The sequence below is a fragment of the Ixodes scapularis genome, unplaced genomic scaffold (assembly GCF_016920785.2).
Source record: "Ixodes scapularis isolate PalLabHiFi unplaced genomic scaffold, ASM1692078v2 PGA_scaffold0__279_contigs__length_252992795, whole genome shotgun sequence".
Taxonomy (NCBI): domain Eukaryota; kingdom Metazoa; phylum Arthropoda; class Arachnida; order Ixodida; family Ixodidae; genus Ixodes; species Ixodes scapularis.
Window position 1 is genome coordinate 56,580,809 of NW_024609835.1, and position 27,308 is coordinate 56,608,116.

A 27,308-nucleotide genomic window follows, 5' to 3' on the forward strand; every position below is an offset into this window, starting at 1 on the left:
GATCGAGGTGACGCACGAGCGTGACCTCGTTAAACGAGAATTCAGTTCAATCACACAGAGACAAAGTCGGGCCAATGAGACAGACCGATCGACATGGCATCCGCTGCAACTGGTTCGACGTAAAGTACACCTGCGGTTTCATTTCTGCTATTTTTCGTCTAGTTCCCTTTTATCGGCTCTTGCGACCTGCGGTTTTAATTTCGGCGACGGCTCTCGGTTAATATGTTTTTTCTCTTATTATGGCGGTTCCATTTCCTGTCGATGAGCGTAAACACATTGTTCGGGCGAAAAGCTCATTGCTACACCAAAATGTTTCCTCCACAATTTTTTTCTTTCTTTTAGTTTTGCATTTTAACATTGTGGAGTAACTTTGTGTGAGGTCAGTGCTCTGTACGGGTAGTACCATAGCCTCCTCTATACTCACAAGCCTGGCAGTTGGATGACGGAGCCATAAAGTTCCCGGTCAGCAGATTTGGAGCGCGAGGATGTGGCAGCAGAGAGCATTTCTCGGGGAGCTTGGTATCCAGCGCACAGCTTTTGCAGCAGTGAGGACCCGAAACATGGTTTTCAAACCCGACGAGAAAAGAACCGGTAGCGCGAGGAACGCGAGCAGCACGAGCGGACATTCCATAGCTCGGACGAAGTGTGCTTCGGCGTCTCGCCGCAGCGGGGCGCCCGTTACATGACTCTCCTCTTATCCGTTGTCTGCCGCTCTACCTTTTCACTTTCGGCGGCCGCGTCTCGTGGCCATTTGCCAGGCTTTGTTAGTATAGAGGAGGCTATGGTAGTGCAATCAAAGCGCGTGCGAGTTTTGAGTCTTGCAGGCTCATACCTTATGCGGAAACACGATGGTACTCGGCAGCGCTCGCTAGCACGTATACATCAAGATGGCTGCATTGCGATGTAAATAAAGGGGCATCAACTAGACTGAATGGCAGAATAAGGTTTACGGAGAAATTACATAAACATCGAGGTACAAAACAAAGCTAGAAGACGACTCAGCAGAGCAATGAAGCAGGTGCAGAAAGAAAGCGGTGGGCAATAGACGAATGTCCGATGTCACGAGTCGGCGTCTGTCGTTCTACAAACTACGGTATATCAAGGTTCTTGAAAAATGTTACCATTGTCCTTTCAGTTCCGCGCCTGATGTCTGCGTTGTAGAAGGAACTTTCGCTAATGTATAGCATGACGGCAACCCTGATTTTGTTTATATGTAACATGGATTAATTAAATTTATTATTTTTTAATTAAACGAGAGGGTACCGGGTGAATATTAGTTATAACTTATAAGCAGTGTTGTAGGTGTTACCGAAAAAACATAATGAAATACGCTACTCGTTACTTGCAAATAAAAGGAACGCGTTACCGACCAAAGTTACCTCAAAATAATAGGAACGCGTTACCGTTACCGACAAAAAGTAACGTACGTTACTTTTTTTTAATTATGAATTAACGCGTTTTTGACGTAAGAGCTATGCATAAACGCCATATTTCAAGAAACATTACGTCCACTCAGAAACATAATTACCTTATCCTTTTACGGTTTCACTTAAAGACTCCCAAGAGAAAACGCAAAAGAAAAACGCCGAAAACTAAGAAAATTTAGAAGGCCTGGCGCCTAAAAACACAAAAATAAATTCGAGTGTAATTCTTCTTTTTTTTTAAGTCTGGAAGATTACGTAACGAGCAACGTAACCACGTTACCCATTACTCGAAATAACTAACGTAAGTACGTTACCCGTTTCTGTTCTGAGATAGTAACGAGTACGTTACTACGCTACCGAAGAAAGTTACGGTTTCCCGGTAACGCCGTTATTTGTAACGCGTTACCGCCAACACTGGTTATAAGTGATAACCGGCAGGTGAGGAAACAGAATTCTTCAATGCAAATTCATTGAGTTTGCAATGGCAGGTGTGTCGTAACTAGAGTAGTGTGTTTGGGGTTTATTTTTCTTCAAATTTGAGGGGGTGCTTTTTTTTTCCTATTTTGTTTTTGTGAGTTGTCAATTTTTGGTGTCGGATAAGAAATCGGTGTTTATCGGGCGTTAAAGCAAACAAAATAGGATTCCCTAATCTGCAGATAACATACGAACACTTGGTAAACGTCCACGCAATAAATAAAGAAGGAAACGAGATAAGGGTACCCTAACAAAGAAGCAACCTCGCGGTTAGTTCAGAGCGGCCGCATTCGCAGTAAATAAAAAAATAAATGTGTTGGAGACTTTTTCCCATCAGGTTTGGGTTTTTCTTATCGAAGGAAAACTTCAATTCGCGATTTCTCTGTTTTCCCAGATTTCGAGAACACCGGTTCGGAGGTTTATTTTCGGGATTTATCGGCATTTACCGACAACACGGCACACCAACCCTATCCCAGACCGAACTGCGCTGTCTCGGCACAACCTTACACCGACCGAGAGTTTTGTAAGTATCATTTACAGACTGACTCTTGGTCACGTCAGTTGACCGACGTCGATCCACGGCGGCTGAAAGTCAGAGCAGCTGAGCTAAATCAGAACCTCGCCACTTTGCCGGGGATCCAAGCGGCAGGTGCTGACACCAACGGACTACGAAGGCAGCAAGCGTGCAATCTCTCGCCCGGCGCGTGCAATTACACGCACCTGATCTTGGGAGTACAGAACCACGCAGATCTCACGATCCGAGAGACAGCCTGTTAGCCCCACAAGTCCTGTCCGTATCGGAACGGTGAACCAGGATTTAGAGGGGCGACTCCTCCGAGCATGACGTCCTGATGGCCTTTTTACTGACTCACGTTATAGGTTTCCCCTCCACGCGCCATTGCGGGCTAAAACAGACACGCAGAATGAACTCGCGAAGAAAAGAAGTAATGGTTTCGTTTAATTTTGTGGGTTGGGGAAACTCAAAGTGAACAAAGGGGACTCCCCGGTTAGAAACTTCGAAGAACGTGATCTGCGCGGCGGACGTCAAAATAGCTGTTAAAAAAAAAAAAAAAAAAAAAGATTTTGTAAGGCTGTTGCCTCTTCAGCAAACTTGGGTGATCATCGGTAAATACGGGATAGGGGAAAGAAGCTGAAGTAACACGTTAATTATTGTTACGCTTAACGTATTTTAATATGGACACTGCAGTATTTAATGAACTAGATGGAAAGCAGCTCCGCGCGAGATAGAACGGGTCATCAAATCGAGGGACTGTCATTGGGTGGATGCGTGATATTAATCAAAGGCACATTCTGAATTACCTGAATCGACGAAGGAGACTCGTCGAGGGGGAACACAATTCCGAGCGTCGTGGTTTGCGATGTGCGACCTTTTCGAAACCAGCGGCGCACCGAGTGCCGCATATCGAAAGCGTATACACGGACGCGTGTTTGCGTGTTTTCGGTCCGATATCCGGACGTATCGCTACCCGGCAACGGGGCGACGCGGATCACTCGCGCGCACGAGCTTCACGCATTCTCCGCGCGTCGTCGATAAAAAACTCCGGTGACGGCGGTATCCAAGGAACCGCGACCATCGAAGGAACAGCTGTCCCGTAAAGTGACCTGAACACCTCCTCGTAAACACCACCAAAAATATAATCGTGTAGCTGGGCCACTTAGGAGTGAAAGCCGAACTTATTCCTTAACGCGAGCGAGGTCTCACACCCACGGCGACATCACCCGGACAAACTCGCTTACAGAGTTGAGATGCAAATAACCTTCAGAAAAAAATCTCATTAAGTGGCGAAATGTACGACTCGAGTTCCGCAGCGTATGTCACTGACGGCATAAAGAACAAAGAGCATGTCGAGTGCTGGCAGTCGTATTATAGCCCCCGCAACCATTTCGAATGCGGCATTAGCCGATAAGAAGGCCAAAGAACGAATCACGAAGCCAGAAGCGTGAGTGCAAGTTTCACTGACTATAGCATCATCCGTAGCCTTCGGGACACTCTATAGCCGGCACCGGGGACTGTGCTGCATGCGCCCGGGCTGTGCGGCGTCGCTGGAAGGCACGCGCGTATACGAACGACTCCGGCCCATAAAGACCACGTGGAGAGCGGAAGGAACCCCTGCCGCACACAAAGACTGGAGTCGGAACCGATTAAACCGTCCGTCGACCGACAGGAAACTTTTCTGCGTGTGCGTTGTTTATGGATGCGTCGGGAGGATGCCGACCGGAGGTAGGAGGGAGGGAGGGGGGGTGTGCGCAACTTACGCAGTCTGCCTCCGGGAAGGAAGAGCCTGTGGGAGCTACCGGTCGGAAGTTGGCAGAATGTCGCTATTATGGCGCCCGGGGCCGCTGCCTCCGGTGTCGGATGCGGAGCCAGGATGCGCCCGGGAAGGACTAGGCCAGCACAGTCCCCGGCGGGAGCACGGTGGGCGCCGGATCGCTCCGTCGGCCGGCACTTGAGCAGCAGGGACCGCAACAGGTCCGAATCCCCCAGCTTGGATCGAGCGCGCCACGGGCCGAGCACGACTCTCGGACTAGCGCGGCAAGGACCACCACGCTCCTCCCGGAGGAGGAACTCCGCGTGCCATCGAAGGATTACTACTTGCTTGTTCGGTGTTCTGGCCTTGGCTTGCGACGGCGGCGGCGCAAACGACGCACGCGACACTTGGACGAGGAGGCAGCGGTGACACTTTCGCACGGCGGCGGCGGCCGACGGGGGCGAGCAAGCAAGCAAGCGTCGCGCGCGAGGACGTGAATGGCGGATCCAGGTAAGGTCCCACGCGGGACGGCCCGGTCCGCTGCTCATTGGCTCAGAGACGGGCGGAGGGGTGCCACGCTCGGATGGCTGCCTTGTTTTTCGCTTCTTGTTGTTTTGCCGCCTGCTCCCGCAGCCTCCTTCTTTTTTTTTTTTTTTTGCTTTTCTCTCGCTCCGTTATTCTTTTTTATGTCTTTCCTAGTTTGAGAGCGCCGCCGCCGCCTCCACCACTGCCGACACGCGTCAGGGGGCTCGCGAGGGGCGCGCTTCATATACCCCCCCCCCCCCTCCCCCAACGCGGCCACAGCGCTGCCCATTCGGCACCCTGGGGTCACTTTTCTTTTGTAAGCAGCCGAGGCCTAACTCCACCCCTCTGTCTGTCCCTCTCACTCTGTCAAGCGGGCTTAATTGTGGTCGTATCAAATTCGGACGGGCAGTTGCGTACCCGGGGTTTGAGCTCGGCAAGAGATAGAGCTTCTCCGACGTGAAGAGCACCAACCACTGTGCCTATTGAGAACGGTGACGCTCTGACATGGAGTGTGCGGCAACTGGAGAATTGGTTCTTGTTCGGTCCAATTAAACGGTCGGTGCGGCTGTAATAGGGCGGGAAAGAGGGGACCAAGATTGTCAGACCCCTCTAAGGGGGACGCCTCGTGATGGCTGCGGTGCGCCACGTAAAAAAGGCCTCGTTGTTATGGTGATATACTAGAGCGGGTAATTGACTTAATCGAGTTCGTTTACGGGGGTCTTCGACGCTCTGCCAGTGGCCCTAACGAACCCCTCGTGGGAACCTGTCGTAATCGTAATTCATGTTAAAGGAAGAAAAGTATGTCGGAAGACCAGGTTCCTGACTTGCATGAAGTCGGCAGAAACTTTATTCGACACTTCACCGAGACAAGCATCGCTGACGCTAGTGAGCTAGCAGGAATAACGTGCGAAATATAGCTTGGCGATGTGTCCGCTGAGACTGCTTCCCATAAGGTTTTAGCTCCTTTTATTTTGAGCTAGAACGACAATGTCTTTCCCTTTGTTGTCATTTGCGTGTAAGCCTTTCTTGTCATTTGCGTGTTGGGTTTTGAACGCCAATATCGAAGGAAACGTTCGCGCATTCATGAGGATCAACAGGACGAGAGATGCGCTGTCGCCTTATAGAAGCCACAGTGATAAAAAAATTTGGATGGCGCGTCCGCGTTTAACTTTAAAATCAACGTAGCAAAACCTTGGACGCTAGAAAGCGGATAACGCAAGGCCAATATCACGCGGGTAAAAATGTCAAATAATTCGTTAAAAAAAAAAAAAAAAAAAGCTTGAAGCTTTTTTTACGTACAACTTATCACCTCGTACACGAGGTCAGAAAGACACGAGCTCTCAAATGAGAAGGAGTGGCGTTACCAGAATGACTTTTTGAGTGAGGCCAAACTCGGCGCAATTAAGGGCCGCAATCGTCGCTCAACGGCGTGCGAGATTCAAACGCTCACCTCGACACAAGGCTTCGCAGCGGCAAAAGACAAAATCGTTAGCGCTTCTAAAACGCACTGGTGAAAAATAACAGCCACCCTGCGGCGGGGAAAAGGAGCTGATGAAACCGTGAAAAGGTGGCAATGAGAAAAAAAGAGAAAGGTCACTTAGGTTGACATCATCTGCGCGCCGCCCTTCGGTGGGGGGATCTCACGGTCGACATGTGCGCGATACAACTCACGAACCAATAGCGCCATTTTTTTTCCTTTTTTCTTTTTTTTTCTTTCGAAGCAAACGATAGGCGCTCACACCTCTAAGACGCCATCCGCCGCCGCAGTTTAGGAAACAATAGCTAATGACCTTAACCTTGATCGCGACCGTGTGTATCTGTCTCCGAGTAGAAAAAGACGGAAAGAAAAAACACAAAAAGAGAAGCCCATTAGAGTCCACGGCTGCCGTTTAGGCGATAGACGTTCCAACGAGTGTTTAGCAATAACACGAGATAAAAAAAAACTGTCGTTCTAGATTTCCTCGTATTTTCTTTCAGCCACGCGCCGCGTTCTCGCTTATCTGCTATTTAGCATCGATGTGAGGCGCAGTTCGAACAAAAGGAAACAGAGAAAAGATGGAGAGATAGGCGGTACGAGTTTGCAGCGTGTAGGCTCTGACGCAACCGCCTATTCGGAGGTGTGAAGCCGCGATCAGAAGAACACGATGGGTGAACCGGCGGAAACACGAGGCGCACGGGCGGATGTTCCCCGCTTGCGTCTTGAGTACGCTTCCTTCCAAGACGAGCGAATGTTGCTAAGAAGACGCCTCAAAGGGGCCCGCGGCTTCCACGCATGGACGCGCGAGTCTCCGTCGGCAGTGTGTGCGTCGAGCGTTTCTTGGATGACGACTGCACTTCCGTCATTTTGTGCATCTGGTATTTGGGGAAGTTGTCCGTAGTGCTTGCGCTTTGGCGCCTATAAAACGGCTTTGCTAGGCCGAGCCATGAAACACGATTAAAATGTCGGTATGCTCGGTTTCTGCGAGACACTCTGTTTCGAGACAATCTGCAACGATTACCTTACCGGCCGTAGGTAAATTCAAAGAAACAAAAAGTACATCACTCAAAAGGGACTGATTTGCCTTTGCAGGCGACTCTGCGTATAAACTTGAAAAAAAAAAAACAAAAAAAAAAAACTTTACGCTTTATGTATTTGGAGGGGATGTGTATCGGCTAGCCTCGCATGAGCGATGATATAATGTAGGCAGTCTCAAAATGACACATATTCTCTCCAAATTTATCGCTATACTGGTATAGTGATGTCTCGTTGGTATGGACATTTCCTTTCCTCCAGAAATGGATCGTCCATAATAATGAGACAAAAATGCACGCATTTTCCCAGTTTGTCCCCGAAAATGGCGTCCATGGTAACGCGACACGACAGTGTTGCAAACTTCATTCCTCTCGACAAAAACGCGACCTCGAATTCCTTCAAATCTAACGTGCAGGCTGCTACCAATTCAAACGGCTATAACATGGAACCAGTGCCAGCGCTGTTCTCATTTTCGGTTTTCGACGCCTACCCTAATCGGCGCAAATGGATAGAATGAGAGGAAACAGTGTGGTCCTGCCTCGCAAGTCGATAATATAGACGAAAAAAATATTCCAGCGAACACTACCGGACAACTTAGGTTGTTATGAGCCCAATATAAGTCTGTCAACCATTCCTAATCGAACCCAGATGAACGGATGGCGTGAAAAAAGCGTACCGAGCAAGCGAAGCCGACGTCGGTATGACAATAGGAATAAAAGACAAAAACTCGGGCAGCAAAAATGGTGCGCATCACGGCACCGAGGCAGCAGCTCTAGGCAGACAGGAAGAGACGAGAAGAGAAGGGGGTGACAGGGGAGGGGGGCGACTGACGTCGCGTCAGAACGTGCGGCACCACCACCGACGCACGGACGACCGCCTCCGAAGCGACGACTCGCTCCATCCCAGGCACACAATGGCATTCCGCAATCTAACAAAATACAGGATGCCCCGCTTTTTTCTTTCCTCGCTTTTTTGTGAACATTTATTTTCGGAGACAGGTACAGCGCCCTCATCTACAGGTACGCTCCACGCATGCGCTCTCACACACGTCGCGCCAGTACTCCGTCAACTTGAGCGTGACCGTATATATTTGTGCGACCGTACACATAGTTCCATTCTATCATTTATGCACCAATATGATTTTCTGTGTTTTTTTTTCTGTTTGTCGTTTGCGTTCTCTATTTTTCGCTTTAATCTCTAGCCTCGCTCCCAATGGCGATCGCGAGCGAACATCCGGACTACTTTGCTAACGAAGCCTCTCGGGTCGCTAACCGCGCATGCGCGGTCTGACAAAAGGCGATACGCCATTAGCGGGCGGTCGTCTGATAAAACGTCGCAGTTCTCTTTTCTTTATTATTTTGAGTTGGACGTTTTATTCGGTCAATTCTTTCTTCACTTCGGAAGCTGGAATACTCCCCAAGCCCATTATTCATTTCCAGACCTCGCCAACATAAAATGGCTACACAATAAACTTCCTATATTCATTCATATTTCGACGTACCCCTAGTAGCCGAATGGTCATTGACATCAACTTCATGGTAGACATAGAGGTAATATAACAATCTAGAGAGAGAGGTCTCGTGCATTTCGGCCGCTTGGGAACGGCGGGGAATAGACGAAGACGGACATTAGTGGTCCCAGTGGGTGGTACCGTTGGGCCCGTATTGCTAGCGACGCCTTATTACGCACACAAAAAAAGCGGCAAAACATCAGCTGTAAGGTTTGTATCCAGCTATTTTCCAGCTCACTTTGCAAGAAAACACCGGTATGGCGCATTACGTAGAAATAAATAAAGTTGACATAGCACCCGAACAACTTCAACTCACGAACACGCTTTCTGTCACTCCTATTTTCTGCCACTCTTCTTTTCAATACCTCCTAGACAAGAGAGCCTACGTACTGAATTCGCCCATGTCACTCGAAGAAACGACCGTAGGTCGCTGATTGGACACGAGACCTGCGTCAACGTTCGGCCGCAACTCGTGGCCAATCAGTGAGAACCCGAGTCTCAGCCGAACGCTGATGCCGCAGTCGTGTCCAATCTGCGCCCTGTATATGGTCGCCTCTTTGAGTAAGGCAGGTGTTGCTTTTTCTCGTTCTTTCTCCCGGGATCCCCGATGTCAGCGCTCAGGATTTGCTGCGTTCCACTCCCGTCTTTACTCCCCTGGCGGTACACAGTAAGATGTCCCCGCTCCAGACCACGGTTTCGAAAGAAAAATAATCATAACATTAAACTCTGCGCGGACTACATACAAAAAGGGTCGAAAAACTGCACCTTCATATAAATGGCAAGTCTCCTCTCTGCTCGGAACAGTCCTGATATTAAAGAGTTTGTAGAATAAGGCGAGGCGGGGGGGAGGGGGGGGAGGGGGGGGGGCGAGCAACGTTTTGGTTCCGCCGAGCGGCTTGATGCGTCACACTGCGCACGTGCAGAACTTGTGCGCTTGCGCAGTGCGAGGCTGCAAACTATTCGGGGGACCGAGAGCGTTGGGGTCCCTTAAAACTCTCTATTAGTGCGCAATAGCGAATTATAGGGTTGAGTACCCAACAGCTTTGAGTTCAGAAAAAAATAGTGTTATCGCCATACGCGAATCCAAAAGGCGGTCTGGGCTCGGTGCGGGCGCAGTAGCGTCGGCGCTCTTTCTTTGCGAACGCGAAGCTTTAGGGCGCGTTATATTAAAGCTTGCCAATGGATCACGCCGGTCTACGTCCAGCCTTTCATAACGAATTGGAGGATTCAACGCCGCCGATACGGCTTTCCAGCGCTTATCCAAGAAAAAAATCCGGGTCACCGGGTTGTGGGCGGAAGCACGGCGCCCGATATTCGGCAGAAGAAAGCAACTGCGCATGTCCAGAACGCGTTCTACAGCCCAGTAGACAAAAATGCTGCGAATGACGCACGTTTGCGTAGCCTCGCTCAAAAACCACCCTTATCTTCCAGGAAACTGTTCATTGTCTTTTTTTGTCCCCTTACGCAATACCCCCGCTAACCAAATGCTGGGCAAGAAATGATGACACGAGAGTTATTGTAATCACGGGCAGTGTGTCAACCGCATCGCTACACACACAACCGTGGGCTGTACGAGCGAGCAGCCAAAGATACCACGGATCGAGACGACGTGACGTCCAAATAACCACCTTAGGCCCACCACTCGTAACCCGCTCCGTCCTTCGGTTAGCTAGAGCTCAAGGCCAAAAAAGTGAGCGGGACGAAAGGTGCGCTCGCTCTCGGAACGAACTAAAAACAGCGCCTTCGGGTTCCCCGCCGCAAATCACGGTGATCCGCCGAGCGTTGGCTGCCTTGACAAGACGCAAGGTTAACGAGAAACACCTTGGCTTCGGACAACGCGAACGAAAATAACAGTGCCGGAACAACAACACACGCGCGCGCTCGCACCACCCCCGCGATTTTGACCTTGTCAGCTCGTGCCAAAAAAAAAAAAAAAAGACAAAAAGAATACAACAACATACAAGCCGAAGTGCGCCAAGAAACGACGCAAATGTAGGACTCTCGCTAGTAAATAGCAAACAGCCCGTTGCCGCTGGATATACCCCGCTTATCTCTCAGCTGACAGTGCGGTGGAAGCTACGCGATCGCCGCACCAATCAGCCGCCTCTGTTTCATCGCGTGATCCTGCTCTTTGGGCGTGGGTATGGGCAGCAGCGTGGTCACGTGGCGAAAGACAGACGTATGTCTGGTTCAACGAGCACGTACCTTCTACCGTGTTGTCAGCTGAGGGGCGACCGAAGTACGCTGGTTGCTGGTCGGCGCCCATTGCCCGCGAAACAACAAAGAAACCAGCGGGTATTAAAAACTACTTAAATACACAGTTCTGGAAACCGGGCACGAACAAAAAAAAAAAAGCGATCGGGATTTTTTCGGTCGCCTTCTTTTTCCCAAGCGTCGTATATTCTCGTGAAGGACTCGCCTAAGTGGAGAGGCGAGAGGGAACGAAGAAAACCCCGAACGACATTACGTAAGGTGTCAAACCAAAAGAGCAACATTTACGACTAATGACACGCGACGAAAAGCGAAAGGAGAAACCAAACAAAACAACAAAAAAAAGTAAATACAAGAGCGGTAGTATCCACTTGAATGTTGGTTGTTCCTTCTCATGGCCGAACCTAACGAGCGAAGGGAGCCTTGAACGCCAATCGCTGCCTGCTGCGGAGCGCGCCCAGTTTTTTCCGCGGTAAGCGATGCGGCGAAGTTCAAGATCTAAAGCGCTCACTCGCCATCCGATCTGTGTCAGGTTCACGAGCGCATTGCAACACGGCGGCTCCCCGCGCGCCTTGCAGCCGCCGAAGGTGGGCGGCCGCTCGGGAAACCCGTCGGCCGTTGCACTTTCCGATGCGCCGAAACAGCGATGGATCTCTCGTTACAAAGTATACAGGATCCGTTTGTTCTCTCGAGTCGATCGCAGAAGACCGAAGCTTCGGTGCCTGACTGTCCGGAAATCGTCCGTCAAGAGGTACGAAGGATGGTGGTGGTTGGACAGACGCAAGTCTCACGGTTCATTCGCAACAGATATTTTCTGGAGTTTGGAAGGTGCTCCACAAATGTACCTGACTCGAGAGAATTTAAACGCAGGCAAAATAAAGTTCAGGAAATATCCAAAAACATCAGCTCTTCCGTCTATACCGCAACTTTGCTTGCTCGTAACTCTTGCCCATTCGTGCGCCAGATCTTGTATAAGCTCACAAAAGTTACGAACCCCCCCAGAAAGCTCGGAGGAGACTTGCCACGACAGAACGCTTAGAGTTGCTTTGTGAACAGGTTCGCTCAAATATTGACTCGGCATAAAAACAAAATATTTTGACAGGATAGTGTCATTCATTGCCGAGGGTTTGAGGAAACACGCGACTTGGAATATTTTTTTTAACGTGAAAAGTTCTTCGGCTAGTTGCTCCGGATTCTGTCAAGCCGTGGCCAGTGACGTCGCATGACTTCAGTTTCCCCGTTAGATTTAAAAGGAAAATTGACGTCACGTGAGCTCAACACCGATTCACTTTCCCCGCTAAATTTAACGGAAAAAATGATGTCACATGACTTCGTGTCACGTGGCCTTTACACAGATTCAGTTTCTCCGCTATGTTTAGAGGGAAAATTGACGTCGCTTGACCTACACATAAACTCAGTTTACCCGCTAAATTTAGCGCGAAAATTGACACGTGACCGGCCGCAGCCCATCATTCTCCACACTCTCTGGACACGGGCCGACCCGACGGGGTGAAAGTCGACGTGGAGACGAGCAAATGGGGTGGAGAAGAGTAAAGAGACCCGGAGGCTCAGCTCCAGAAGAAGTGCCCGGAGGATACTAGCGCTAGAACGTTTCACGTAGCAACACAAATGCAGGGCAATTTTTTTTCTCCTTATTTCCGCACTATTTAGAGGCTGCCTACCAAGCACTTATAGAGCACCGACATGATGAGAGCGGCAGGGAGTTCTTTCAGTTGTTTTCTCCTCCAGGCTTCGATAACACTTCGGCCTCTCATGACCTCCCAGCGTGCACGTGCAGCCAACGCACGACGGGAGGCAACGAGCACGTGCTGAAGGCCAAGCGTCCGAAGGAGACGTCCTGCTGGTCTTCTTCTGTCAGCGGCTATATACCTTTCCAGAAATGCTCTCCTGACAGGTTACATGTTCAGTGTTCGTGCGTATGGCTCGTGATTTGCTCGCTTTCCGAAGCGACGAACATGCGCGTGCTGGGCTGGGGAGATCGCACGCTTGGCGAAGGGCTCGTAAATACTGGAACGGTGCATATAGTGCATGTCTGACGCCAACTTGCACGAGTAAAATGGGACAAAGGCGCAGGTGACGTCTCGCGCGCTGCACCTCGTTCGCGTGAAAGCTTGCAAGACGCGAGCAACACGCCGTCAAGATCCGCACGAGTCGCGTTGCTGCCACAGTGCGGGCGGCTCAGTTCCGCGCAGAGAGCGAATGAATCGAACTCGATCTGCAGGCACGAGCTCACGCTACTCTTCATTCGGAAAGCCCTCGTCCCGAGCACGCGTGCATGAAAAAGTCAGTCGGTCACTTTCGTGAAAGACACGCTTTACTTGTTGCTTCTCGTCGTGACGACCTTGAAACGCTATTTTCTGCTGCTTTTTACTTCAAAGCTGTTTCGTTGTTGTTTTATTTCTTTTCCTCGCTGTCCGGTTTTCAGCGAAGAGACGACAAAAAGCTTCAACAAGAAAATGTCCCTTCAAAACCCGCTCCGCTTTTTTCTCGCTGACGACGCCACGCTTCAGAGGCTCGGAGAAAGCGTACGCCGCCAGCCGGCGGCCGAGGATCTCGTTCGTTCTCGTTCAGCGAACGAGAAAGAACGAGACCGAAAAGAAGGCGGGGATCATATACATAGTACGTAGACTGTCACGCGCGTGCTTCGTCGCCGTCAGCGCGTAGAGTATATGCCGCCCCGAAAGCAATTGTTGTCTGATTATGCCGAGTCTCTCTTTCCCCAGTGTCGCCTCAAGGGCAAGTTCTGCGAGCTGACCCGCACGAGGTCGCGATGATGACTCACGCGGTGTGGGTAATCATAATAACGGCTGCTGGAGGAGGCGGTGGCGTCGATGTCGAGTCCGACCAATGCGAAAGACGCCGCTAATTTTTCGCTGGCGACGTGAAACCCCACGAGCAAACGGAAGCGCACTTGGGGCAGTGGCTTCTCTCGCCAGCGCACCAAGTTCCGCGTACGCCTTCTATATGTTTCCGACACCGCCGAGAGGACGACCGCCCGCGGAATAAAAGCGAGAAAATTTCTTGGTACGATTCGAGTTAATTCGCGTTGGGCGTCGAGGCGAAGTGCCGCCGGTTTATGGTCGTTCGCAATGTCCGCAATTTGAGTCCACTTAACGCTGCGAATAAAACTAGCCTGATGGAAACAGACACGCGTCGACATCCTACACGGAAGCAGAGACGGGAGGGAACAAAGCCGCGGCTTAAAAATGCTCCACCAAATGCCGTAAGACGACGTGCTGCGCGTTAGGTAATGCCCGTTTAACCCGTCATTGTTTAATGAGATCCCCACACTTCCACCGTACACTGTAAGAAATCCGGTGTCTGATTTTCCGCCAAACACGTGGGAGTCCCAAGTGCTTTGCGGGTAAAAAGACGCGCCGCAGTTTTTCTGGAGTGCAGACAAATAAAATTAGCTTTCCCAGTTTCGGAAACCGTGACAGTAGTTTAAAATTTACGCGTAAAAAGGAAACGAGTTATGAAAGCTAACCCAAGTCTGACGCCACAGAGCTGAAGGAACAGATTGGATACACAATGAAAGCACTCTCAGGTTAGCCAGAAGACCGAAGAAGGAGATAAAAACGACAATTGCAAATAGCGACGACACGGAGAAAGATGATCCCCAAATAAGGAGCGGGCCGGTGGGGAGAGAAAGAGTCTGGACTCGAGTGGTCCCACTTAGCCCGAAAAAAGCTCCCCGCGTTCGAGAACCAAAGTGGAGCTTAGCTAACAAAAGCGAAAGTCGAGATAAAGCGGGGGTGGCGGGGGTCAGAACCTGCACTGCGGGGAAGCTGACGCCCCAAAGCGAAGCCATAGCGCCGTCGCCGTGAGTCAGAGTCCCCGCCAGGCACAAGCCAAACAGGACGGCTTTTTGAGCAGCTCCGACTCTCCGCCCCAGCCTTCCATATTTGCGTTTGGGGCGGCCGGACTCTCGCTTGGGTGGGAGAGAACGACCACGTTTCCTCCCCGCTCTGTACTAGTTATCTTTTTTTCTTTTTTTTAATATACATACTACCCGCATCTTTCTTACTTTTAAAGCGGTTCGAAAACAGAGAACGCACGCATGTTCGTTGATGCTGAGAGGAACTATACAGACGACATGCAAACACAGCGAGCCCCCGCCAACACCGTAGCCGCGCCGAAGCACAGGCGTGCACGAATGAGCGCGGCCCGGCTCAAAAGAGGGACCCCCGGGTGCTTTGTTTGAGCCACCCACGTGGAGACTGGAGCACTTTCGGCCTCAAGTTCCGCCCTTGGGCAAACCCCCGGGTCTTAACGACGTATTGTACCGTTGGTTTTACGGGGCTGTTGACGAAACGAGCAGGAAACACCAACAGATCCGTCGTGTCAACGGCTCGGACGCAGAGGCAAACCGATCAAAGCGCCCGAGAAGCTGTACTTCATTTCGCCAAAAGTGCGCGAGCGAAGCTGGAGCTACAACCGCGAGCATGTCGCCTCAAACAAAAACTGGACACACATTTTCGTTCGCGTATAACCGCTTGTAACCGGGTAAGATTGGGACTGCGTATAACTAGACTGAAGGTTTTTCGGTATTTACGAGCACGAACCTACGCAATACCTATGAAACATTGTCGCTCCTGTTCCACTGTTCACCTAAAAGACATTGAGAACGTAAAAAAAAAAAACAAAAAAAAAACAATAGGCGAATCAGTTTGCGATTTTGAGTCTACGTGTGTAGTTCTCCAGCGGGTCTTTAAAGAAGTTCGTTCTGAAGGCCCTTTAAGTGCCCGTGAACCAGGCAAATAAGGATGACGTTCTCATCGAAAGCAGCCCGGTCTCACCTTTCTGCAGGATGTCGAGGTGCTCCCAGAGGATGTCGCCCATGAACGGCGGCGCCCTGGTGAGGAAGGCCTCCTTGCCCAGCGCGCACATGTCCTTGCCCTTCATGGCGAAGTTGGGCATGTTGACGCCCTCCAGGCTGAACTCCCGGATCGCCCAGCCCAGCCAGTGGGCTACGTCCATTTCCGTCCACTGCCGAGGGTCTGCGAACAGAGGAACCACAGGGGCTCAGGGTCTCATACGCGATGCTAAAGATCGCTGGTGTATCCGACAATTCGAGGGATATTCAGTTTGCAAGCTATCATCCCGTGCTTACGTGACTACGTTTTCGAAGCTATGGGACGCATTTTTCTTCACTACCTGAGTTGTAATAAAATTGAAACGGAAAAAAATAAAATAATAAATATCTGAAATGGGACTTATTTCCAACAGGTTATCTCTAGCGCACATAGATTTTTAATAGAAACAGAGCCTTGCGTTTATTTCAGGGAGCCGCCGATAGCCAGGAAAGAAAACCTCAGACGTAATCGACCAGCCCGCCTTTCACTTTCGCAGATATTTATATATATATACATATTTCTTATGCATCCCGACACATCGTAGCTGAGGAGAAATCCGAAGCTAAAAGCGCGAGTACGTTGCAGTAAATGACGTTTATAGTGCATGAGCGGGCACGGCGGCCACCCTCAAGAAATCGTAGCTCGCCCTCGTACCCTATGCATCGTTCGCGTTCATATTCAGATTCGAGGAATCGCTTAACAAAACGACACGTTGATGAGCCCAATAAACTCAACGTATTCCCCTCACCCTGGTTCACACGACAACACGGCACAATTAAAATAAACCGAACCCCCTCTTAGGGTTACTTCCCACCTGGCGAGAGAACGCAGCTCAAAGTCCCAGAGGTGTACAGGTCCCTGAACCAACCACAGTCCCCTGAAGAACCACTCCAAGAAACGGAGGATTCCTCAAACCCGCGCTGCCTTTTTACCTCATTTCGCCGCGCAGTTACGACGTCATTAGAAAGGACCACACGGACCTTACCCGCCTCTTATCTGCTGCAGTCTAGGCGAAAGACGTCGTTTACTGCGCCATCTCAAAAGACACGCCCTCGCATTCCTCCGAAACGTGCCGGCTCTGATCGCACCGCGCGAGACAGCGCCATTTATATTTAGGGATGGACGAGGAGCCACTACTTATCGGTCATGTTCCTCTTTCCTCCTTATTCTTCCCTCTTTCCGAGTCATCCCGCTCGCTTTCCTTCCCTTTTTTTCCCCCGCTTCGCTTCGTCCAGCGCCGACGATGAGCATCCCCATAAAGTCCCGTTCACCGTTATCGTTCAAGCAACGTGCAACTAACTCAATGCGCCTACACAACAGCGACAATCACAAAACAGAAAACTCAACTAGGGACGTGTGCTCGAAGTAGCCCTTGAGCATTTTGGTAAAGTTGAATATATGATAGTTTGTCGTACTTTTTTTTTTTTTTTCTTTATCGCGTTTTGATCTAGAGCAAACTCAATCGATACACGGGCGCCCAGCAACGCCGAGCATATCGTTATTATTATTTTTTGTTTTATTTATTTCGCTATAAACGTCTTCCTAGAAAGGCAAACGGTTGGCAGGCCTCAAAAATAGGCAACAAAGCATTAAAAAATAATATTCGATGCCCAGGCACATTGCGGCACAAGCCGTGATTTTGACCGAATCCTAACAGCCTCAGGGCAATTTGTGTCCGGCCGAACTGGCAATTTCCGGAATGACTTATTTAATTACCCGTTCCGGAAAATAAATAACAAATCATAGGTCGCCCCTGAAGTTCTCTGACCACAAAACAAACAAACAAAATCTCGCTTGTCACTCGAGATCTCCTGTTCCACTTCGCATTTGGCAGAGCTATTCGATCCAACATCCTTGGCACACTCATCGAGAAATGCTCTGCTATATTTCTCTCTCCCGCCGCTCCATCTCTCTTTCTTTCTCTCTTTATCTCTCCTCAGTGCCTGAGTGCCTACAGGTTGCGTCCCACTGGGTTGGTGTAGGCTTATGTGCATGTCCGAAGTTAAATAAAGAAATTATTGATTAATTGAAACGAAGACTGCTGGCGGACCTGCCCCTGCCAACCACACTTTCTTGGATATATTCCGTGCGGAATAAGGTGCATATGATATTCACGCCGCATAACTATGCGACCTAAGAGCACGCTTGAGGACATGCAGTACCGTTGAAGACTGCTACGGTTGGCGAAAAGCTAATGTTTTGTCATGGTATTGTTATTTTGTCCGGACAAAACGCGAATGCATGTCACGCTAGCCGGACTATACTACGTGTCACCAGTTGTGTGCAGTGCAGGCGAAGGCAGCGCCAGGCGAAGAGAGAAAGGACGAGCACTAGGAACGCGGGACGGGAGAGGAGGTTAATCGGGAAAAGGGAGAACACTGGGAACGTTAGAGAGGAGGTTTCTTTCCTCGTCCATACCCTTCCTATTGGCTTGGGACGGAAAAGGGCCTTCAGAACGAACTCCTTCAAAGGACCGCCGAAGAACCACACACGTAGACTCAAGATCGGGAGCTGATTCGCCTATTTTCCCGCCTGGCGTTCCCTTCGCCTATCTCTCCCCGCCTGGCAATTCCCTTTACCTGTACTGCACGCAACTAGTGACACAGAGTATAAACCAGTGCGCTCGCGGTGCAACTAAAGAAATGGGCTCTAGGCGCCGCGTCATTGTTTGTCTATAGGGCAGGGCGTCGATTAGGTCTGAACCCGATTAATCGCCTTCCTTTCATCAATTAATTAATCGGTCTCGTTCATTTAGATGCATTATACCAAAAGTAAATTTTAATGCTTAATATATATAACAAATAGATATAAATACTTCTTTTTGTGGATTATGGTGGCAATCTACAAACTTTGATAACGAATCAATTTCGATGTGTAATGAAGAAGATGTTCAAAGACATTCACACTCACAGAATATTACTTCAGCTGCATGAGTCAAGATGTACGCTGACAATATCCGGCAAGAGCGACCTCCCTTTATTGTTTACAACAGTCTGTGCTGCGCTAAACGCGTTGAAGTAGGTTATTCGATCAATTGCCCAGCCCTATTTGTCTCACCTTTTCAAATAGGGGTTAAATCTAGAACACAGTACCGGGGGAGAAATATGCGGACAATTGATTGGATACGCCTTTGAGAGAATAAAAAAAAAAAACATTGATAAAAGTCGATTCGAGGACTGAGCGCCGTTACGCCGCGAATCAGGTATGATCAACTCTAAAAACCGGAAACCCTTCGCGATGGCGAATGCGCGCTGCCGCACTCGGATATACACATGCTTTGAATCTCTGCAGAGCTTAGTTACAACAGACGTTGCTTGCTTGACTAAGCCTCGTTATTCGGACCGCGCGAGTCACACGACTCACTATACCAAAGAACCAAGCGCGATGCAGATATGGAGCCTAACGCATCTCAACGCTCAACTAACAGCGTGAGGAAAGTCACGCTCAACGCCGGAGCACTGATCACATGCTAGGTTAAAAAGCAAAATTTTTAGGGGTTCTGTGTGCTAAGTCAACCGAGGGTATCTGACACGCCCCAGACCTCGGACGGCTGAGGGTTAATCAAAACCACATTGACTTTCTTCACTTTTTTTAGAAATTATTTTACATTTTGGGTACACGACGCCTTCTCCGCAAATACTCCTCCGACAGATTGCGAGCAGCTCGACTAAGATTCGAAATCGCTAAATGGGGATTTGTAGGCCGGCGCATTGCCTTCTTACGTCTTCTTACTTGCGCCGAAACGTGATCCAGCAGACACCCATTCGTAATGTCAGTATTTAGGGTATTTTAGCAGATCGTTCCCCTAACTCCGATAACGATACCCGACACTGCGCCGACGCCTTGGCGCACGCATCGTGTCGTTTATCGGAGGTATCAGAACGCTCTACCAAAGCTTCCGATTAGCTCCCCGCTTGCTCCGTGCCGTAAACTATAAAGGTCGTGGGGCCTAGATCGAAATACCGCTGCGAATTACTACGGCAGCCGAACGTTCCGTCGCTTGGTTTCCGTGGTCAAACGTAGTTGATCGAACTGTTTGAATGGGCTTCGTTCTAGCGAGTACGAGGTTCCCGCGTCGATCGGTCGGGCGACGACCCAACACGCCAGCATTTGCATGGCCCTCGGGCACATTCAGAGCGGCACGTGACACATCCGCCGGACATACCCCAGAATGACAACGACGGGGGGAACTGCGATTCACCTGTCACACAAGGGATATCCTGGCAGCGGGGTGCAACGGCCCCAGGGAGGGTGCCACCGCAGCGAGCGCGGACCACAAAGCGGGGGCGAACGCCACTTGGCCACCGCGGGGATTGTGCCCGAACGTGGCCCGCAAAACGCGGGCATTCCACAACAAGGATGCGGTCCTTCTCCCCAAACGTGCAGGGCAGTCGTCGCGGGTCGCCGCTCCCTTGTGTTGAAAGGTGGTTGCCGCCGAACCGAAACTAATTAACGATTCTGACCTTACCGGAGTGGCCGTATAATTTATTTCGGGCGGAATGAGCCCAGCTCAATGCCTATCGAATGTATATATGGACAAATAAAAAATAAAAAAGGCAAATAATGGCTTTGAGTAAAATTTGTTTACTTTTCTGGAGGAAAATCATAAGCACAGCTTGCAAGCCCGCCTGTTTCTTGGCTCCTAGTCTCTCACACGTAAAGTGACACATCAGGGCCATTATATAATAACCCTATATTTAAGTTTGTCTTCTACGAATTAATTGCAATACCTATTTCGCGTTACTGGAGTCAGACATCTGCTGGCTCCCTTGAAAAGGTCGTAACGTAGATGTTAATCATTAGAGATACGGAGAATGAATGAATTGCGGATGGAGGAGAGACTGTATTTACATAAAAAGTACCGCATTACTGCAGTGCAGACGCCTGACGCACCTGGTCAGCACTGCCCCTAAGCCCAGGTGCACTGCCAGCACTACACGCACAGACTTGGCATGATTACGCAGTTGTTCGTAACCATTCTACGACTACGCGTAACGAAGTAGGCTCACCTCTGGTAATGTTGAGAGATTCGCGCTCTTTCTCCCAACTGCTGAAACTTGCAGTCAGGGCTTGGGTCATCTTCTGGTTGGTCCCAGGCGTCAAGGGAGGCACTTGCGTGGGCAGTTCTGCGCGAACAAAACCGGACAAGAACGTCAGCTTGACTCCACTGAAGATCATGCTCCACGGGATCGATATAGTATACGTATAACGCGAGTGAAAGAGCGGTGTATTTCGATTTGTTCAGCGCGTTCGCCACATCATCACTGCTCGCAGGAGATACTGACACGTATCCGTCGGAAACAAGAGCATCTTGAGGCATCAAGATCGCACGTGCTTACTGAAACGTCGCGTGCGATGACGATCATGGGAAAGTCGTACCGCATCCGTTCCGAAACCTATGCGAGATCATTCTGATTCTTGGTACAAAACTTTTTGAAGTGTTCCAATTTAACGCTAAGAGCGCTCGCGCACAAGGAAGTTCTCGAACGACGTCGCAACAACGCGGTAAATAAAAGAAACTCCGTGATAAGAACATCGGCGCCACATCGGATGTGCGTCATATCCTATGACCAGTGCGCGTCTACCAGAAAGTTGCAACGAACCTCACGGGGGTGGCTAAATATATTGTTCCCTCAAATAAACTTTAACTCTTTTTTTTTTCTTCTTTTGCTAAAGAAGTCACAAGTTTTGAGTCACTGATATCTCTTCACTATATAAATGTACAGGCTTCAACTTTTCTCTCCGTATGCAAACATAAACGAGGCGTTGCACAGAAGGAACGAGAAATAGTCATAATGTATGACCCGACAATCATTACCCAAAGTAGAAGGCAGTTGCTTCTCAGAAGTCAGACCCATGTCATAAGCATAATTTGGCCACCGTAGGAAAGAAAACAGATGGGAGCTCCCGTCGAATGATGAGGACAGCACAAATCGCACATCTGAAGGGAGTGTCCGAATGGTTACACAGTGACCGCTCAATTATCGAGAAACGGCGCCGCCTTCTCTATGAGTGCGAGCGAAGATGAAGCTACGAAAGTGAGTCTGGCTCTTTGAGCGCACCGTCTAAGCCTGACGGGCATGTGCAGTGCAAGAGCTGTCCAAGGCAGCATCTTTCGAACAACGCTTGCACTCCAGCTATGCTCGCACCTACCTTCAAACGGAGCATAAAAGAGTCTCTTCCGGGATCACGATAACGTGAGCTTAATAAACGGAGAAGCGAAAATCAGTCCATTCTACGAATCCTGTGGATAATGAAATGTGTTATAGTAACCATAAAGTAGAGGTTGCATAAAGCAACAATGGAAAGGACAAACTGCATCTGCAGAATAATTAGTAATCGCAATAATCAACAGGCAAACGCAATATGGTAGTGACAACAGGCTTCTTCGACGTCATAAATGGAGAGCGTGCACACGGCGAGTCCAACCACCTTGCCGTGGGGACGTCCGCCGCGCATCAACATCCCGTTTCCGCACCACATCCCGCTGTCCTACAACCCCCGGGAAGGTAAAGGCATCACACGCACGTCGCTCTTTTCCCGCAACAAAGGAACCCAGAAGCGGATTGGGATTCCCGGGCGCTAGATCAACGAGGAAACATCACGGAACGTAGACGTGTTAGAAATAGAGTATAGCCTACCTCGACACCGCTTCGGGGCTCTAGAAAATCGTGCCGATTTCTAAGGCCAGTTTCTACCACCTTGATGACACTCGAAAAGCGCGGGACGACGTACATGCTCAAGGTTTTTCGACAAGCAGAAAAGTATCCAGATGCGCGCGGCCGGCCCAGTCTTCGCACCGATGATGCGGCGAGCCAGTGGAAGACCATCTGACCCACTTTTTTGAGAGCGAGGTGAAGTCCGGATGCTTTAGTGGCGATACTCTTTCGAAACAAAGCAGGCCACATGTCCCTAAAGAGACCGCCGCCAACGTAAAGGAATGCGGGGTGCAAAACGAGCTTCGCGAGTTTTTGTGCGCTTCTTTTGAATACCCGGTCACCTATTGTTATCACCCGAAAACAGATCAGTCCGGGTAACCGCGGCGACCTTTCATGTACGGAGTTCTCGCCCGATGTGTCACCGCTTAAGCGTTCTTTTCCTTCGTTCCGCAGAGCGTGCCACACCGCATGACAATGTGCCCTTTCTCTAAGAGTTCGATAACGAAGAGGTTACTTACTATAATGCCTAGATTTGTCGACGTTGGCTGAAATAAAACACGATGGCATGAGACGCTGTAAAATCTCCGGCGGTAAAAAAAGCTCTAGCAACGGACAACTGGCATTCCGACTATGCCGTCTTATGGGGAAAAATCGGGTTTTCCAGGTTCTAACAAAGCATCTCAGGCCGAACCACAAAGTGCGAAGTTCATCTCAAGCAATCGCTATGCCCTGGAGAGAATCGCAAGTAGGTGTTCTATGTGCGAACTGTAGCGATCATTAGGGCTCGAGAAGTACATAAGAACACACACACACAAAAAAATACGTTTTACTCAAAACCGGTAAACAGTACACTTAACAAATTCCGGAACGATGAACGCACATTGCTTGCAAAAGCGCAGCTTAAATCAAAGTCCCGAACGATCAGTGAAATCAATGTCAATCGTGGGAACAAAGAGTTCGGCATCTGCCAAACGGTTATGTAATTAGTTTCGCCACGCTAAAACTCGACGAGGCGAGACTAAATCCTTTGCTGCACCGTAATCGTCGACAGCTGAAAAAGACCCAGTTCAGCAGCTGAAAGTTCGCTCGGGGGTTAAGTCAGCATTTAGAAGGATGTCCGCTAGCAAATGCAGCAATACGAACAGGCGCTGTGTGAAGCGACGACTTGCGCGCCGCGGTGTGGCCGCCGCTAGAAGTAGCTATAGTGAGACGCCTCAACACGAGATTTCACATTGCTACATAAAACCTCGCAAAAAAAAAAAAAAACTTGTGATTCGAAATATAAGCGAACACAAGTTGTGTCCAATGCGACCACAATTTTGTAGTTTCTCAAAAAAAAAAAAAAAAAACGATCAATGTACTACTGACAAGACCATTAAATCTGCATGTCATGCGACGGCACACGAAATATTTAATAGTAGGCGACCATGTTGGTTTATACATTAGCGACGCGCAAATATTGTGATATTCTATTTGAAGCTTCTATTTTTGTAAGTGGGCGAATATTTTCCCGTCTCTACGTATATAAACACGACCCTACTGCATACCGCAGGGAAAAAAAGATTGAAACCAAGAATGTCAGTTCCACCATTAGCGCTTTTCAATGCACCACCAGTGCCGCTCGCGCGCCGTGTCATCACTCATGGCTGATTGGGCCACGACGCAAGAATGTTGCAAATAAGGTGCGCAGCGCTAGTTACCTTCTTTTTTTCCTTTTTTTGACTAAATGGAAGTAAGTTAGCAAGCTGTTTTCTTGGTGTTCACCGTTTTGTGTACTGTATAAAAGGACCAGCTGTTTCGATGGCACCAGATATTCAGCTGCGCGTTTGTGTAAAAGCTAAACAAAACTATAAAAACGGATTGCCACAAAGCAAATGACAGCGGAGGTGTGTAGAGGAAAAGCGGTCGGATAAGTTGTTAGGGAACTGTCTGAATAGCTTTTGCTCCACTTTATAGTCACTGGCGAAATGCAGCGGAATCTTAGTTTCGCTTGGTTTCCTTAGATCGTCTGGTGCTTTCGTTAGTTTTTGCGGTAAGGGGGGGGGGGGGGGGGGGGGTGAGTACTGTCATTCGCGTTAAGGGAGTAAGCTAAAATAAGTGGATCTTTTCAGCATAGAGAAGGGCACTTGTTCTGTCGTTGCAGAATTTTTTTATTTACAATAGTATTACGCAGGGGTGCCTCTACGTCTTACAGCGATGATATTCGTTGAAGCACCCCACGCTGACAGCGGGCAAACACAGGAAAGATGCAAGAGTAGCATTATCCCAAATGGCGACGAAGCACCGACCGAAAACAGCATCGCACCACAAAGTATACTAATATCAGCACCCATTAGGGTACTCAAAAGTTACGTTATTATCCCCCCTAAATCCAGCTTTACTACAGTGCGACAGATTTCAATCTTTACGCAGCGAAATAAAGTAAAAGAACGCATCCTTAAATTCAGCGCAGTGAACGAACCCGTTCATTATTTCTAGAACCCGCAACGACCTCTATTTTCTCAGCGTTTTGTTTTCTACGCAGTTCAGGGGGTGAAACTAAAAAGCGCATCAAATCGCGGTCCTCCTCGGAACCTCGAACATCCAACAGCTGCGGGATAACGCTCTTTTTAGCGAAGTGCGCGTATATATTTGGACCCCCCCCCCCCCCCCCCCCTCTTTTCCTTAATGACGTTTCCACACACTGACCCCCGTTCGGCCACGTGACCGGCATCGGCCAATCCGACACGGCCCAAAGAGCGCTGGCCGAACACCAACGACGCCCTCCGCGAGGCGGCAGCACCTGCAGCCGGCGGCAGCCCTCGCGGCAGCGACACGCAGCAGTTGCCACCTGCTTTCGAGTCTGCTGGAACGCGCATCGGACGGGCAGCTGTCGCTCGTTCGAGGACCTCGCTTCAAAAACCGTGCACTGTTGCACGCAATAACAACGTAGTAATTGCCGGTGTAACCAAGGGATGATTGTAGAAGAGGCGCGTGCCTACAGCGGGAGCGTGCGCGAAAGTAATTAAACATTAGGATGTGACGACAAAGACCACAACAACATTAAAAAAAAAGTGAATTTTTTTTTTTTTTAATTTGAGCGAGTCAGGAGCTGCGAGTGTAACTGTATACTGCCCTGAACAGCGATTCTACACCACCTATTGGCGACGCGCGCGACCAAAAGCATCGCTGCGGTCGGAGTTCGCGACTGGACAAACCCCAGCTTCCTGGATACTGATTAATGCCTGCTCCAATCGCCAGTTCACGCGGCGAGGCAGACCCTGGCCGTGACGTCACGAACGGAAACCATACGAAGGAGCCACCGAAGGGCGCGGCGATTGACGAGCATCTCATTATCCATCCACAGCCAATCAAACGGCGGTACTTGCCGATGAGAACGCCGAAGAGCGAATCACGAGGCTGCAGAAGCGTGAACCCGCTTTCGTAAAAGCAATCATCAGGCGGCTTGGTCGGTCAGATGGCATACGAAAGGATCCACGGGGGGGGGGGGGGGGGGGGGGGTATAGTTGCATGGATATTCCCTCGCATATCACTGTGCAGCGTACACACAGAGGTAAGCTATGACCATTGAGCTACGTATCAAAATGCGAATGCGTCGAAATATGCATATACAAAGCGGGTCAGTCATGAACGTATAAAAGACACAGGCAGCCAAATGCTAGCGGAAAAATTAAATTTTCTTTTTCTTTTCTCTCTCTCTCTCTCCCCACTGGCTTTGCAAGCACGTTTAATTTAGTTTAGTTAACCTGCCGGATGCTGCCACATGTGAGACTCGTTCAATTACTGTACGGCACTCGGCTGGAAAATCCCACCAAAGTTCAGTCGGGTAAGTAGAAAAATAGAAGTAAAATAAGTAGAAATAGAGCACAAACAGGGTTAGCATGAAATGTCAGTGGCTTAAAATTTGTCGACATGCATGCTCGTGTTTTGTGTGTGTATCTGTGTGTGCGGGTGTGTGTTTCCAAGATTAAAATTTGACCAGTACCGCCAATAACTCGCTGGGGTGCCTCTGTAGGGCAAATACAGCCGGCGATTTCCTTTATTTTGCGGACTGACAGCGCGGCTTCCAACAAGTGGTGGGCGCATGCTCGGAAGAACTGGAGTAATTTGGCAGCGCAGAAACACAGACCTCTGTGCGGTTCCTCTGCCACCTGTTCTTTTCGAAAAGGCCATTGGAAGCCGAAGCAGTGAACCTCGAAGCGTGCACGAAGCGCGTAACTAAGGTGAAGCCTTACGAGAGGCCCAGAAAATACAAGAACGCGAAATTAGTCAAGCAGCTAGCAGCCGCTGAGACGAATTTAACAAACACTGCTCCGCCTGTACTTACAGTCGGGTCTGGTCAGGCTACTTTTGTTTAGTAGCGGAGAATGGCTTTAGATTATTTAACCAAAAACACATGGCAGCCGAGCGCGGCCGCGCTCGGCTGGTATTTCTAAACGCGCGGCCCTAACTATTTATTATAAAAAAAAAAAAAAAAAAAAAAAAAAACCATGGGAGGAAGTTAAGAGATACATTCTCAGTTGGACGAGGTTACTGCTCTAAAGTATAGAAGGCTAGTCGCTTTGTGCTTCTCAGAGGGTGGTGGAAGTGAAAATGTTTTAAGTTTACAGAAAACAATTTCCCACGTTGTTACTGTAGAGCTTGTCTTGAGTATTCATTTCGCTTGATCTCGTTGCATTTGTTTGTTTGTTTGTGTTTGTGTGTGCGCGTGTTGTTTTGTTATTGTCAGTTATTGCAGTGTTCCACATCCCTGAAAAACCCGAAGCTCTTAGCAGACCTGTCGCAGAATCGCACGACACCAAAAGCGAATCGTCCAGGCTGACAAATACACAGATGCCACAGATGA

General features: G+C 49.4%; 1 protein-coding gene across 6 annotated transcripts in view; it reads right to left on the reverse strand.

The window, feature by feature from the left end:
• The window catches only part of LOC8023216 (protein c-ets-1-A), a 197,043-nt gene that overhangs the window by 19,680 nt on the left and 150,055 nt on the right, over positions 1-27,308 (reverse strand). For 5 of the 6 annotated variants that reach the window (XM_040222567.3, XM_029986089.4, XM_040222568.3 and 2 more), the window contains 2 exons: positions 20,813-20,929; positions 15,747-15,947 (listed from right to left, as the gene is read on the reverse strand). In XM_040222567.3, the coding sequence (XP_040078501.1) occupies positions 15,747-15,947; positions 20,813-20,929 (318 nt within the window). Of the gene's footprint in view, positions 1-4,175; positions 4,732-15,746; positions 15,948-20,812; positions 20,930-27,308 lie in introns of those variants that run through there. The other variant, XM_040498489.1, reaches the window with a different exon arrangement.